This window comes from Podarcis filfolensis (genome assembly GCF_964270895.1).
Source record: "Podarcis filfolensis genome assembly, chromosome: 7".
NCBI lineage: Eukaryota > Metazoa > Chordata > Lepidosauria > Squamata > Lacertidae > Podarcis > Podarcis filfolensis.
The window spans coordinates 3,887,286-3,903,700 of NC_139603.1; the positions used below are offsets into that span (position 1 = coordinate 3,887,286).

The 16,415-nt window shown below is 42.6% G+C and overlaps 1 protein-coding gene across 6 annotated transcripts in view; it reads right to left on the minus strand.

Annotated features, from left to right (window-relative positions):
• Positions 1-16,415, minus strand: part of NRG2 (neuregulin 2) — a 134,975-nt gene that overhangs the window by 9,201 nt on the left and 109,359 nt on the right. For 3 of the 6 annotated variants that reach the window (XM_083624459.1, XM_083624462.1, XM_083624464.1), the window contains exons 6-7: positions 15,997-16,020; positions 4,391-4,493 (exon numbers count right to left, since the gene is read on the minus strand). In XM_083624459.1, the coding sequence (XP_083480585.1) occupies positions 4,391-4,493; positions 15,997-16,020 (127 nt within the window). The remainder of the gene's footprint in view (positions 1-4,390; positions 4,494-15,996; positions 16,021-16,415) is intronic. The other 3 variants (XM_083624461.1, XM_083624460.1, XM_083624463.1) reach the window with 1 other exon arrangement.

Here is a 16,415-nt window from a genome sequence, read left to right on the forward strand (position 1 = left end):
TGCATTCTTGTGCCAAGGAAGACAGGGTCCCCCTTTGGACAAGCGGCTGGGAATTAGAGAATTTTGGCTTGTGCTCAATCTTTGCAGTTTGCATATGGGAACTTTATCAGATTAGGTAAGACACTGGAGATGCATGTACAGTGGTGCCCCGCAAGACGAATGCCTCGTAAGATGAAAAACTCGCTACACGAAAGAGTTTTTCGTTTTTCGATGTGCTTCGCAAGACGAATTTCCCTATGGGCTTGCTTCGCAAGACGAAAACGTCTTGCAAGTTTGTTTCCTTTTTCGTAAAACCGTTAATACCCAGGGTGCATTGCTTGAAGAGGTGCAGTTGCGACTTGACTTCGAGGAGCAACTCATAGCACGCGGTGTGGTAGCCTTTTTTGAGGTTTTTGAAGACTTTGCTGATTTTTGAAGCTTTTCCAAAACTTCTTTTGCAGCCATTTGGTAAGTTAAACTTTTACAACTTTTTTGGGGGTTTTTGGATTTTGGGTTGGGGTGTTTGGAATTCAAGGACTTGGTGTTGGGAAGGGGTTTGCAAGAATCTGGAAGCTTGTGTGGTTTTTTTCTGCATTTTTATGATTTTTTGTGACCATTGGGCCACTCTGCTGTTTTTTTAAAAAAAAAAATTCTGGGTTTGAATTTCTGTGTGGTGGCTGGCTGGGGGAACAGTTGAGGAGGGGTTTGCAAGAATCTGGGAGCTTGTGTGGTTTTTTTTTTAATTTTTATGATTTTTTGTGACCATTGGGCCATGTTGTTTTTTTAAAAAAAAAATTCTGGGTTTGAATTTCTGTGTGGTGGCTGGCTGGGGGAACAGTTGAGGAGGGGTTTGCAAGAATCTGGGAATCTTGTGTGGGGGTTTTTTTTTGAATTTTTATGATTTTCTGTGACCATTGGGCCACTCTGCTGTTGTTTAAAAAAATTCTGGATTTGAATTTCTGTGTGGTGGCTGGCTGGGGGAACAGTTGGGGAGGGGTTTGCAAGAATCTGGGAGCTTGTGTGGTTTTTTTCTGCATTTTTATGATTTTCTGTGACCATTGGGCCATGTTGGTTTTTTTTGAAAAAAATTTCTGGGTTTGAATTTCTGTGCGGTGGGTGGCTGGGGGAACAGTTGGGAAGGGGTTTGCAACAGTTGGGGAGGGGTTTGCAATTTCTGTGTGGTGGGTGGGTGCTGGGGGAACAGTTGAGGTTTTTGAAGACTTTGGTGATTTTTGAAGCTTTTCCAAAACTTCTTTTGCAGCCATTTGGTAAGTTAAACTTTTAAAACTTTTTTTGGGGTTTTTGGATTTTGGGTTGGGTGTTTGGAATTCAAGGACTTGGTTCTGGGTTTGAATTTCTGTGTGGTGGGTGGCTGGGTGCTTTTGAATTTTTTGGATGTGAAGCATTGATTCTTTTTTTCTTTTTTTTTTTGAGTTTGCGAAGGTAGAAGCTGTGCTGCCATGGGACCCAAGAAGACTGCTGCTGCAGAGGCCGGCGAGAGGAAGAAGGAGAAGGTGACGCTGGAAATGAAGAAGGAGATCATCCGGAAGCACGACGGTGGAATGCGTGTGACAGACCTCGCCAGGGAGTACGGGAGGAATCCATCGACCATCGGGACCATCCTGAGGATGAGGGAGAAGATCCTTTCGACGGATGCAGCCAAGGGAGTCACCAGGATCATGAAGAACTGCCCAGCTGTTCTGGAGGAGGTCGAGAAGTTGCTGCTCATCTGGTTAGAAGAGAAGCAGCGTGCAGGGGACACAGTGACTGAGGCCGTCATTTGTGAGAAGGCCAAGGCCTTGCACGCAGACCTCGTCCGGGAACAGCCAGGAACCTCAGGCGAGCCAGAAGTCTTCAAGGCAAGCAGAGGTTGGTTTGACCGATTCAAGGCAAGATCTGGAATCCACAGCGTGGTCAGGCATGGAGAGGCTGCCAGTTCTGATGTTCCTGCGGCTGAAGACTTTGCAACGGAGTTCCTGGAGGCTGTGAAGACGGAGGGCTACGTTCCACAGCAGGTCTTCAACTGCGACGAGACCGGGCTGTTTTGGAAGAGGATGCCCAAAAGGACTTTCATCACACAGGAGGAGGCCAAGTTGCCTGGCCACAAGCCCATGAAGGACCCTCTGACCCTGCTCTTCTGTGCCAACGCAAGCGGCGACCTGAAGATCAAGCCCCTGCTGGTGTACCACTCGGAGAACCCACGGGCCTTCAAGAAACACAAGGTCGACAAGGAGCAGCTGAGTGTCATGTGGCGATCCAACAGCAAGGCTTGGGTCACACGTGTGCTGTTTGTGGACTGGGTCAATCTTGCTTTTGTCAAACAGTACCTGCTGGACAACAACCTCCCGCTGAAGGCTTTGCTTCTGATGGACAATGCTCCTGCTCATCCTAAAGGCCTTGAGGAGGACTTGTTGGAGGAGTTCAGCTTCATCAGAATCATGTTCCTGCCGCCTAACACCACGCCACTGCTCCAGCCGATGGATCAGCAGGTCATCGCCAATTTCAAAAAACTCTACACCAAGGAGCTTTTCAGGCGATGCTTCGAGGTGACTGACTGCACCACCATCACCCTGCGGGAATTCTGGAAGGACCACTTAGACATCGTCACCTGCTTGAAGATGATCACCACGGCCTGGAACGGGATCAGCCAGAGAAATTTGAATTGTGCTTGGCGCAGCCTGTGGCCGGACTGTGTGGCACCAAGTGACTCTGATGCACCAGAGTCAACAGTGGTGCAGGACATTGTTGCCTTGGGGAGGACCATGGGACTGGAGGTCACAGAGGAGGACGTCAGCGAGCTGGTGGAGGAGCACGACCACGAGCTGACCACCCAGGAGCTGGTCGAACTGCAGGCAGAGGCTGCGCAGGAGCAGGCCTCGCTGGAAGAGGAGGAAGCAACTGAGGAACGGCTGTCCTCCAAAGAACTGAGGGACATTTGCCAGAAGTGGAAGGATGTGCAGGCTTTTGCACAGCGGCACCACCCTAACAAGCATGTGATACATGACCTTGTGAACACTTTTGATACGACGGTCATGTCGCCTTTCAGGGAGGTGCTGAAAAGGCGGATGAAGCAGCAGACCATGGACAGGTTCTTCAGCAAGAAGCAAAGAGTGGAAGAGGAACCTTCTTCGAGTGGTCCCCCAGAGTCTTAGAAAATGTACGGTACACTTTGTTGATTTTTAAATGTTTTTCTGTCATGTTTAGAAACTTAATTTATTGTTCCTTCAATTTTTGAACTGCTCTTTACAGTATGTGTGACTTTAAAGAGCAGTTAATAAACTCTTGTTGTACCAAATTTGGCTTTGTTTGGACTTTTTTTGACCATAGGAACGCATTAATTGAATTTCAATGCATTCCTATGGGATTTCATGCTTCGCAAGACGAAAAATTCGCTAGACAAAAAAACTTGCAGAACGAATTAATTTCGTCTTGCGAGGCACCACTGTAGTGCAATTACTTCAGCTGGGAATTGTTCTTAGCACTACTCTCCTGCCTGGTTGTTCTCGTTAGACTAAGGCATGGTTTTCAATGTGTGCATTGATGTATTGAGAGAGGGAGCCTATTGGCTTACATATGGTTTCAATGTCTCTATGTGGGGTTTTTTGTTTGGTTGTAAATCACTTTGGGTTGCCTTGAGCAAGATAAAGCAGATGAAAAAATAGTAATAATTAGTAAATAATAATAATAATAATAATAATAATAATAATAATAATAATATCAACACTTCAGTAAACTTTCACTATTACTGTTCTGGTTTGCACCACTTTATCAGTTTTTTTGTTTTGTTTTCTTTAAAGATTTTCTAATTCACACTTCAACAGCTTTTTGCCTATATTTCTAAAATTGTTAACAATGTAAATTACCATGGGCTCCTGAGGGTATCAGAGTAGCAGCACTGGTGCTGATCCCTGAGGAACGGAAGTGGAGCAAGGTGGCAATGAGGTGGGGAGAGCTCCCAGTGGGTGGAAGCATTCACCCACTTGTGGGACCAACAACAAGAACCCAGAGCTCCCATGACCTCCCTTCTGCCTCACTCAGCCCCATTCCTATCCTGGCGAGTGGACACTGCTCTAGCCTCCTCCCATGTAGCTATGCTGCTGGGTGACACTAGCAGCTGTCCGTCTGAAAGCACTCTGGAACTGCATGTTACATCAGTTGCTGAAAACAGTAGACCCACTCCCTTCCTTTTCCTCCCTAAAGCTTAGTGAGGTTGCATATATGTGTAAATAAAACCCTATGTGTCCAGTGAAACTGATCCTTGGGTAAGTGCTGGAATCCCTGCAGTGACGCCACTCAGAGCTCAGGTTACACACAACAGTATTTTAGGCTGGTAACAACTGGAACTTTAAGAACAGCATAAACTGTCCGTGCATTATAAAAGCTCTCTTTACTATTAAGAAATGTCACTCACTTGGTTTTACAGTAGGCTACCACACACACTATTCCCACAACAAGCAATGCAACACAAATCCCAGTTATGGTTAGAACTCTCTTCTGATACAGCTCCTCAGCTTCTGCAAATGACATAAAAACAATGAGCAGTTAAAAACATATCAGTTTAAAAATGTGAATTCTGAATATACCAACCCTCTCACTAGGAGATTGGAACCCAATGGGCTCTTTTCCTGATTTATACACTAAAATCTGTACTCCTAGTCCAACATTAGGTGTAGATATTCTACTTCTCTCCAAACTTTTGCTTTTACTATTTCCTGTCTATGTGAATCAAATCCAACAAAAAACAATTCACACTGGGTTCCTTTTTCTTTCCAAGACATCTCTTCCATGTTTTCTAATAATCCCACAAACCTACTTCTTTTTTGAACAACTATTTGTAGAATACCCGATGCATGACAGCATTCAAGCAAGAACATGGCAGTTCTTCCATCTCACAGAGGTCTTATGTTCATAGAGTGGTCATGTGTCCTACTTTACAGAGAGCGGTCTTGCATTTGAAGAACCTCTCTATTTGAAGGGCTATCTGGTCCAAGTCTGGTTTAAAGATAAACAACCCTGAGAAGAGAAAGGAGGGGCCTTGAAGTTGCCCATTAACGCTTAGCACCTGAACAGCGGAGTAAGCCGGCATTCAGATCACATGGTCATCCTTTCCCACTATGATGAAATGTATTGCAGTTGTTTAAATTCTGTAATTATGTCTACATAAAATAATAAATATAACACATAAAACAATATGCACATTGTATATATATTGATCTACTTCGTTTCTTTTCTCTTTTTTGGCACTATGTCAGTGGGGTCTTTTCATACTCACAAATGTCCTTCAATACTGCGGAAAATTCATGTTGACCCACAGTGGAAACACTTGCTGAGTTTCATTTTTTTGTTGGTAAAGTGGCCAAAGGAAATATATATCTACATACACTTCACTCTGAGCCCCGTATTACAGTCCAACATCTCTTAACTCTGGTAGCATTTAGAAGTCACAGAACGTACACAACTAGCCAGAACACAGTGGAAGAGAAACTGAACCACTGTGTATCTTTTGGCTACTGGAGCCTCTAAGAACAGCAGAGGAGTAGGAGAGCATCCAGGACTCAGCTACATTGGTAAAGAATAAGCAATTTATATGTGTTGTATATGCAATATAACATTGTGGAGTGCCGTTTTTCTCTACCAGATTTCCCTGTTTAAATTTACAACGCATTTAACTGAAATGCTTCTTTGATGTGTCTAGACCCAGCCTCTCTGCTATCAAAAGCTGTGCAGATGAACCAATGGATTGGAAGTGATTACTTGCTGAGGAGAAATGGATTGCCAGCAGGGAAGACAGGGAGGGCAATTGCCCACCCCACCCCCCTGAATAAGCCACAATCTCCAGTTTCTCAGCTTTCTTTTCCTTTTTAAAAAAGTATGTCTCTAGCACTTGAGGGACACGAGATATGAGACACCATCTGCAGGCACTCTGCTCACCCATTGGTATTTATGACAGACTAGCCTGCTCCCGCGTTTCAGTACTTTTGGTCAATGAGTGAAGTGTCAGCAATAACTGACTTTTAGGAAAGAAGATCTAGCCAATAAGACAAAGAGAAGGTTTGAATGAAACATGAATTATATAGTCTTCAAAACAGGAACATCTTGGTTTGTTCTTAAGACTTTTCTGATAGTCTTTAATGGTTGGAGAAGCAATTGCTGCCCCACAGAAAGCAATTCTGCTATCCAGAATAGTAGTGTTCCTGTGGTTGATGTGTAGTAGCTCAAAGACCAAGGCAGCAGCAAAGATCTTTCTGACTCATATCTTATTTCATACAAAAATTATTTTTCTGAGTTAGTAAACATTTAAAAAATTACTGGGCTGATGCCAATGCAAAAAAAAAGGCCATCATTATTATGCTCATATTGCAGAGGGTAGGACCAATGCTGATAAAGCATGGGTTATGTCGACCCTGCAAAGTAACTCAGTGTTGGTATACACATTTTGCTGGGCGGAGACAGGCTTAGAGTAGCATATGGCCCCATTGAAGGTGTAGCCCAGTGTGGTGAGCCTGTCAAGTCAATTGGAACAGAAGTGGTTAAAGGCTGGGAGAGGGAAGGAAACCAGGGAAGGAATGGGGGGCTACAACTGTGAGTGAACAGGTGGCGTTTAGATGCAGGTTCACCCACTGAGAAGCAACAGAGAAGCAAACCTGGAATATAATTTTCTTAGAGGCCAGGTCTAACAATGTCTCACATCCACTCAGTCACCAAATTTCCTAGAAATGGTAGATCTGGTCTCTAATGCCAGTCATGTTTGTTTGTTTGTTTGGCATATCTGCCTCCATGTCATTGGGGCATTTTATACGAGAGTAGTGTGCCAATGGCTTGCTTGTTGCAGCTCCTCCACCAGCTGAAGTGTTGGCTTAGCATCTCTCATACCTATTTGTCTCCCATCCTTTCCCAGCCTTCCACAAAATAACCAATTGTTTTCTCCGCTACCCCAAATTTTGGCCCTAGTTTTTAAGGTTAGGTTTGCATTTTATTTACAGCTGTATTAATTTATTAATTTATTAATACAGCTGTATTAATACTTAGTCTTCTGTGTTTCTGTCTAAGTCTTGTGACTTCATTGTACAGAGTCCAATACATTGTACACAGTCAGTGAGCAAGCAGCACACATACAGGGTAATATTACATACATCAGTGCAGTACAGTCTTAATAAAATTAGTTTCTTTTGGGGGGAGGGAATACAAGCTTAAACACAAGCAGAAAATGACTGTCTGAAATTTGGCAAGGCTAATCCTCTCTTGGGAGGCTACCATGTCTTCCAATATCATACACCTACGTGAAAAAAACAAAAAAGTAATGGCCATTTTGATTTCGGAGTTTAAGTGAACATGAACACAAGGTTTTTATTTCCAGTCCCAGATCAGGTTGCACTGGGCTCAGATTGATACAAAATTAATCAGGGCTGCATCCAGATCACCGAATCAGGCCCTGAATTGGATGGGGGTCAGGCTTGCACAGCCCCAGTGTGAATGGGGTGAGAGACTGAATAGTCTGCCTGGGAATGGAGGGTCTGAGTAAGGAATGACTGCAGATAAGGCAATATAAATGATAAAAATCCATGAAGGCATGGTTCGTAGTCTGTGCCAAATAATTATCAAGTTACACTTGTTGGGTACACACGCATAATATTAAGTTACAATTTCATAAAAGAGAGAAGATTATGACCTTGAAAATGATCCCCTCCCAAACCGAAGTTTTGTAATGAAGTACATTAGCCCTTCACTATAGGCAGTAATCACATATTTTAGGTATATGGAATATTTTGGTTTATATAGAACTAGAAACAGACACACACACACACACACACACACACACACACTTTTTGTCTTTTTGTATATGCATACATACTTTCTAATTTAAGGCAGTTACCTTGTCTGGCATGAAAAGCTCTGTCTGAAGGCCTAATCAAATCTTATGGGCAAACAAGTGTCACAAAACTCTCATGGCTGCTTTTGTTGCAGAAAAGCTGCTTTAGGAAGTGACAACTTAGAGCACAGAAGCAGGAGGAGGGAGGACTGCTTAACCCTTTCACCACTCACTGAAAATGATCCCTTTGTGGGGGGGGTTTGTTTTGAGGGGGGTTTTGCAACCAAACCAGCAGCTGAAGTTTGTTGCACATACCTGTGCATAAATTTTTATCAGGCCCTTATTTTAGAGTCTTACAAATCAATTCAATTCTTTCACATCCTTAGAGTAACTTTTCAGCCCATATGAATTCTACTTCACTTTTAAAGCTATTTCACAAAAAAGTGGTATGAACTAACAAGGAGGCTAATGTGGGGGCAGGGTCACTGCCCATGAACTTCTGATTTATTCCACAATAAGAGTCTAAGCTCCTCTATTTGAACACAGCTATAGAAATAAAGGAGTAATGCACTTTAAAGTATGACAGGTAAGCTTTTGCTGTGCTGTGAAATTTGAACCAATAAATGAAATAACATGCCCTAAAAGCATAGCTGTCAACTGAAGGACTGTCAGCAGCTCATAATGGTATCTGGTTAACTTTTATATTTGAAAATAAGGGATCAGCAGCCTCGAAAACAAGGGATCAGCAGCCTCACCTGTCCCGGGGACAGTCTACGGGATATCTAACAATCCGGGATAGCAGCGGGAAGCAGCGGGAAACTGGAATAAGGGAATTTCCCGCAAAAGAAAGGGAAGGTTGACAGCTATGCCTAAAAGGTATGCTACAGTGCAATCAGGCAGCAATCCAAACACACCCTGTTTACTTCAGTAGGTTTACTTTGGAGTAGGCATGCATAGGATTGCAGTGTAAATGTTGCAGGCAGCAAGAATGGAGCATTTATACCTATTCTCACCTTTTACTTACTCATGTTCACTTGTTTCACTTCTTTCACCATTCATTTAAGAATAGCAATCAAACGTATTATGAGTTCTGTGTCTTCTGTGGCGGTGCATATAGCAAATGCTCAGATGCATTCATTCTTTTCATTTTTCATTTTGTCTGACTGTTAACATTTGTGATGCAATATGAATTTGCTGGTGCAGCTGATGTGCCACAGCTGCACTGGCAAATCACTGCTATGCTCTGTGTCGTTCTTTTGATACTTGCCATCCAACATATTTTGCAAGCCAACACATGTCTTAAGAATGGGCTATCAGTAATCCTGCAAGGGATTAAGAAGCTTAGAATGCAGCATTATCACCAATGCAGGGATCTTGTGTAGAAGAGATTGTTCTATGAGAAGTGGTGGTTTCATTTTACTTTTGGGCTTGCTGGCATCTGAAAACTGACCGGGTGTTCTACATAACTCCTCCCTTTAGGATTTAGCAAAAACACACACAAAAAAAACAAACAAACAATAGTTCCCTCTTTTACTTCCCAGAGTCCTCTGTGTGTCATCCAACCAAGTAGAGGTGCTGGATGGATCAGGATCTGGCCTTTACTCAGAAAGGAAGGCACCAAAACCAGAGATTCTTATCATCTGTCACTGCTGGCATCTACTGCCTGACAAATGGTGAAAGAAAAACTCATTCCCACTTTAGGACCAGGAAGGAAATTTCAATAATGACCTATGTGACAATCAAGATTTCTAAGATGTGCTAAGCAATTTACAGCTTAAATTCCATTCCAAAAAGTGGGTATCAAACCTAGCCTTAAAAAGAGTGTTTTCAAATATTAGGCTTAAAGAGTCTTTTAGCCTCTCTCCTGCTATTCATTCTGATGCCAGAGAACTGAAGGGCACTTTCAGCCTCAGGTGTGAATATACCTGGGGATTGTATGGCTTGACCACTGTGTTACCTTTCCAGTATATAAGCACTCAGGAGGCTTATACTTTGTCTGTCAGAATTTGCAGGCACACATTAGGCCCTTAAACCCATACCTTGCTTTTCAAAATGGGCATGTGCTATTATAACTCTAGCTCAAAGCAGCTTAAATGGGCAAATGCCACTGACTATCAGTAAGATGGGAAGCCTTTTTCTCACTTGAGATGTTAGAGTATCTCTCTATGCTCAGGACATGCAAAACTGGAAACAGGGAAAGCAAGTGCCTTTTCACCAGTTTGTACATGCCAGACCCCAAACCCTTCCTCTCTGCCTGGTTTGTGATCGGAAAAGATCTATGCTACAAAGATAAGCTGTAGGTGGAATAATTATTAGCCATATAGTATCATCAGAGTTTCCTTTTGAATGGGGGGGGGGCTGTGTCACCACAACTGACCTCTCTCCAGCTGAGTTCCTGCTGAAAACCAGGGTGGGAAGGGGCGGAGAGGTTGGTGCAGTGCAAATGCGCTGCTGGAGCCAATCCATTGCTCCTGCCATGGTGTTTGTACCACGTTGGCCTCACCCTGCCTGCTTGCCATCCCTGAATACAGCAGCGACTCAACCAGAGAGAGGTCAGGTGAGTAGTGCCACCTTCAGCTACTGATTTCTTATACCAATACCTTGGTTTAAGAACAGCTTAGTCTATGAACAACTTGGATTAAGAATGCTGCAAACCTGGAAGTAGGTGTTTTGGTTTGTGACCTTTGCCTTGGAAGCAGAACATGTTCCGCTTCCTGTTGAGTGTGTTCAATTTGTAAATTGAGTCCCCCGCTGCGATGGGACTCAATTTATTTAGAATGCTTTGGTTTAAGAATGGACTTCTGGAACGGATTAAGTTCATAAACCAGGGTACCACTGTACCCCTTTTTTGTGATATGTGAACTGCTTAGAGATTTCTGCTGAAACATGAAGTGGTCTATAAATTAACTAGCTAATTAAATATATTTGGGGGGGATCCAATTCTCTTGAAGAGTATACAGGCCACTCCCACATTTTAATTTGAAATCTCAGCAAGGGCCCTGGCAGCTGAGCCGCATCTAAATTTTCAACACTTTGCAATATTAGACAGGCATATGAATGTACTGCAGGCGATGGTTTTAGAATGCAGAGCATCTCCTTTGACTTTATATCATAGACACCAGAAATCTGAACTGGTATCAGGCTGCTCAAACCTTGGCATCTACCAATTTAAAGAAGACCTAAGATTCACGTTGCTTTCATCAGAAACTAGAGGATCTGAACCAGCCTTGAACATGTTTTGCTGCAAGAAACAGAAAGGCTGCCCATCAGGATTTTTTTCAGTCTGTTACTCATGCTGCACATTTAAACACTCCTTCCCTGAACAACCCTATGCTGAGACTGCCTAGATGGAAGAAGTTTCACATATATAGAGAGAGAGAGAAAGCGCACACTGAAGACTTTTATATTGGTACACGGTTCACTGTATTTAGCGTAATTTGTAAAAAAGTTTGAAAATTTGTTCTTCACAGCTACAACAAATAGCTAACAAGTCTTACTGTGATAGAGTGTTGTTATTGAGTGCTGTACCCAGGAATCTTGGTACTCTGCAAAAGTAGCCAGATTTAATGCAATAATTTATCTGTGAGTTTATTTCTTTAGTGATCTTGTTCTTTTAACTTTGCTTCAAAATAAAATAAATTCCATGACCACAACCTCAGATCTGCTCCAACTGGGATTACCCCCCTCTGATCTCACCCCCACAAGGCTTTTCCACCACCAGCTGCCTGGCGGGAAGGATCCTGATAGCTTTTAATAGTTTTATATTGTTTCTTGGTTGTGAGGTTTTAAAAAAACAGCAGCAGCAACAACATAGGTTGATGTTTATTGTGAACTGCCATGGGTGGATCTGTTTGTTTCCTATAAGGCAGGATGTGAAAGAAAGAAAGAAAGAAAGAAAGAAAGAAAGAAAGAGAAAAAACTCAAATGTTGATTCTCAGATTGGTGAATATAATTCTTCCTAGTGATAAAATTAAGTCCTCACCAAGATTTATTAGGAATTTTCTTGAATTCAACAGTGAATTGTTAACTATCTGGAGGAGCAAAACTATCAAGGTAATAATTTTCTCCATAATCTTATTTCTCTCACATGAAATCCTAAACTCTGACATGAAATGTGGCTGCAAGTATGAGCTGATCAATCCACCATTTGAGACCTGCATAAAAATTCTGTCTTCATCCATTTGCAACATCAAACATTTGATGGCAGCACCCACAATCCTATACAAATCACGGAGGAGTAAGTCTCATTCAACTCAGTGGGGTAGACAACTCTGAGTAGACATGTCTAAGCCTGTGCTGCAAATCTCATTTGCTGTTATATCTATTACTGTGTAGTGACAATACTTTGTAATCACAAAGTTTCATTTGAAATTAGAGACCTTAATGTTCAGCAAAAATAATTAGCTATGAAACAATTTATAACATGTAAACTTATACAGGTTTGTACAGTGAGAATATGAGGCAATGTAAACAGCAACTCAAAATTCCACTTAAATTGTAAGAAATTTGAGCCAGGGTCCACTAACTCTTTCATGCATGTGCTAGAATGTGATTTTTAAAAAATAACAAATTATCTTGTGCGATAATTTGTTAAGAGGAAATCACGTGCATGTGAAGAAATGTCATCCACGGAGCGTTACAGGTACACACATGGCTGGGGGAGGGGCTGAAAAGAAGAGGCGGGATGGCAAAAGATATTTCTTGCATAACAGTGAGCCTAGAAAGAAATACATTTTTTAAAAAGCAACACAAGTTTAAGCTAAGTAGGGATGTCAAAAATCCTCAATTCCAAATGTCATTTCAAAGTGTTTTTGATTCAGGAGCACTGTCAATTCAAGGCCACTTTCTACATAAAGTTTGTTCGTTCACAGAAGTGGATCTCCTGATAATTGACAATTATGGTCTGATACGTAAGTAGGCATATGTCCCCTTCAATTACAGCATTCTTGTCAGCAGATGGTATGGGGTGGGAGGTAGCTGTTCCCTGTGAACTATTATTATTACTATTCCCACCACAAAGAAGAACCTGATGAGAATGTACTGTGGTTAATGAATTCACACAGGTCCATTTGGTGCTATCAGTATGAAATTTTGCAAGATTCAGTAGTAATTTGGAAACATGGACAAACACTCCACACAGGAATAGGCTGGGGGGGTCCAAGGCTCTCTAGTCCTATAAATACCCTCCTTCTGGAAAGCACTTGCCTCTCTTTCCTAGATAGGCTGTCCTGCAAACTGACTGTGTGGGTAAATGATAACCAAGCACTGTGGACTAAGTTCCATGTTTCGTACAAGTGAAAGTATTATTATAAGCTTTCTCTGAACACAAGCATTTGGTTTTCACTGTCATTGAGGCTTGAAAGACATGTGCTTTTCTAAGACACCTGATGTTATAGTAAGTCCCTTTCTATAATCTTCTGCTTTTATAATTTTTCACTGGCTTCATTCGTGCGTCAGTGCTACATAGCCAAGAGGAGGAGGAAATATGTGAAAACCTGTGGAGCAGGGATTTAGAACAGCTGCAAGGCAGAAGGAAGGGGACTTGAGGGTGCTTCCAATAGCCGCTGTGTCCATTAAGCACAGGTATGACCCAGCAGCTGCCTATCAAGGTCCCTTGGCCAACACCACCCAAGCACCTGATAGCCAGGAGTTTGCTGGGTGTTTGGGTATCGCTGCTTCACCCTGCCTTGTCCTCACCTCTTCCCAAGGCCAACCGAGCCAGGGATGCCATCTGTGCAACTGAGTTCCCCATGGGAAGAGACATCAGATACGAGGCCAGAGGGTATCATTTGGGGGGGAAACAGCCTTATGCGCCAAACTGGGAGGTTCCCCGCCCTGACATATGTGGAAGGATTTGTTTGTTTTTAAACCAGCCTCATAAACCTCACTTGAAGCGAGTAGAACATAGGAAACGAGGAGGATACTCAGAGGGAGATGTTTGGGATATGATATCTAGCTTTGAATACGTGTGAGCGCGTTTTCCTGTTTGTTAAGTTTAAGCGTGGGAAATTGTTTCTTCTTGGAAATTACTACAGCAGTGTGGCAACACAACAAGCTATTTTTGCTATTATATTGAGTGAATGGGGAAAGAAGAAGGAAGCAGATCATTGGTTAGACGACAAGGCTGATAATAATCAGGGATGGCTTTATAGCCTCCTACAGAAACTGCTGATATGCTCCAAGTTTTGCTTTTTATACATTCAGACCCCAGCACAGTCCCTCTGGCAATGGGATCATGTACTTCTTCCCAAGAGTCATTCTACACATGATGCAGAATAAGCGGTGGGTGGGTTTCAAACTAGCCCCTCTTGCATTCAATGAATGCCACCACACATAGGCAAAACACACCCAGCAGTGACAACCCAGCATCAAGCATTAGTGAGAAAGGGTCTCTATGCATGTACAGCTGGGAATCCTGATTTTCCAGTTGCATGTGCAGTTCTCATTAACATGGAACACTCAACCTTTAAAGGGCATGTCCAGTAAGTGCTTTCACACTATTCCATCATGCGCTCTGTGAAGGCCACTCCTATGGTGGGCAGGGGTGATAGAATTCTGGCCTGTACCACTTGGAGATGGGGGAGATTTTTGGACATTTCCCCATACAAAATTCTCCTTCCACGTAGGAAACTAGCATACTGGAGAGAAAGGTTCAGCATCATTTTCTGTCTAAGGTGTTAAGACCCAAAGTGTATTTTATCTGTATTTTCCCCTCACCAAAGAGGACCTGGCCGCAATTTAGATGACAAAAACTGTTCAGAGGAAAAAAAGGTTGGCTATTCTCTTCCCCAGTGCCACTGTTTGGACCCAATCCTCCCTGGCCTGCTACTACACACAACCAGCAGAAAATGTATGTTAGAAGAGTCTTTCATAAATCTCTCTTAAACATGTAAGGTAAAGGTAAAGGGACCTCTGACCATTAGGTCCAGTCGTGGCCGACTCTGGGGTTGCGGTGCTCATCTCGCTTTACTGGCCGAGGGAGCCGGCGTACAGCTTCGGGTCATGTGGCCAGCATGACTAAGCAGCTTCTGGCGAACCAGAGCAGCGCACGGAAGCGCCGTTTACCTTCCCGCCAGAGCGGTATCTATTTATCTACTTGCACTTTGACGTGCTTTCGAACTGCTAGGTTGGCAGGAGCAGGGACCGAGCAACGGGAGCTCACCCCGTCGTGGGGATTCGAACCACCGACCTTCTGATCGGCAAGTCCTAGGCTCTGTGGTTTAACCCACAGCGCCACCCGCATCCCTTCTTAAACATGTAGTTTGGCCTTAAATCCAGTATATGCAGTGAATTGTGTATTTTTTAAAGGCTAAATATACCCTCTACTTGAAATTGGAAGCGGTACAGCCCAGAAACCTACCACCTCAGGGTTTTACTTTATTTTGTGTCATATTCAGAACAGCTGTTGGTTTCATCTTATTTTGTGTCATATTCAGAACAGCTGTAGGTTTCATCTAAACCTAGCACTAGTGTTGGTGAAATAGGACCCGGCTGCTATGGGGCCTTACATTTCAACATATGCCTCCCTCAGAGATGGGGATCCTTTGGTCCTCCAGATGTTGTCGAACTACAACTTCCATAATCCCTGGCCACTGGCCATCTTCGGTGGGAATTGTAGTTCAGCAACAAAGAGTTCCTCCTGACCTACCTAGCTCTATCATTTTAAATTGATTCCTTCCAAACGAACAAGGAATATAATGGAGTGAGGCAGAGGGGAAAATAAAAATAGACTTTTCCATGTTTATTTTTTCAGAGCCAGGGTAGCTTTGTAGAATTGCTGCAACTTCCTAATTTCTTTCACACCAACCTTTTCCTTACTGGAATGTTTGTCCACTGCTCCCACTATACAAGCCGATGGTTTTCCAGAATGACACCATCAATTTTTCAGTTTACATCCAAACATAATGCAGCACAGAAGTGAAAAGTGACAAAGACCAGTCTCTGCAGCTGACTAATGTCACCTGAGGTAGAAGTGTTTCCCACTAAGGCGAATGGGGAAAGTGCTGCAATAAACGCATGCAGATTATTTAGGATTTAATTCCTTTAGTGTAATTTTAGGTATTATGTTTGGCCCAATTTGTGCCAGAACAGGGAACAGAACAGCTGATTTTTAAAACCATCCCACTGAAGCTATCAAAATACAATATGAAGGACTGTCAGCAGCTCGTAATGGTATCTGGTTAACAAATGAATGGTTGAGTCCATACCCTTTAATTCTAATCCAAGGTGCTCTGCCAGTGCAGAAAGAGAACAGAGAAGGAAAGGAGAAAAGAGAAACAGGTTGGTAGGAGAGATTACCAAATATTTTAAAATACTTAAAAAAAACATAAAATACATCAGCTTTCAAAATCACAAGAGAAGCATCAAAGCATACAGAACTGTCACCACCAGTTTATTTTTAAAACATTCCATATAAAAGAATGCCGAGATAGATCTGCAATGGTAATTAATAAGGGCTTTTTCAAAAGCAAGCATGTCTATTGGCACCTGGAATTTGATTTTAGAATAGGCATTTATCACATATACTTTTATTTAAGTATAGGTGTATTCTTGCTAAAGAGATCTTTCCTTCTCACTATTGTTGCAACATTGAGGTAGTAGATCTGCACATGTATACAACCCTTTT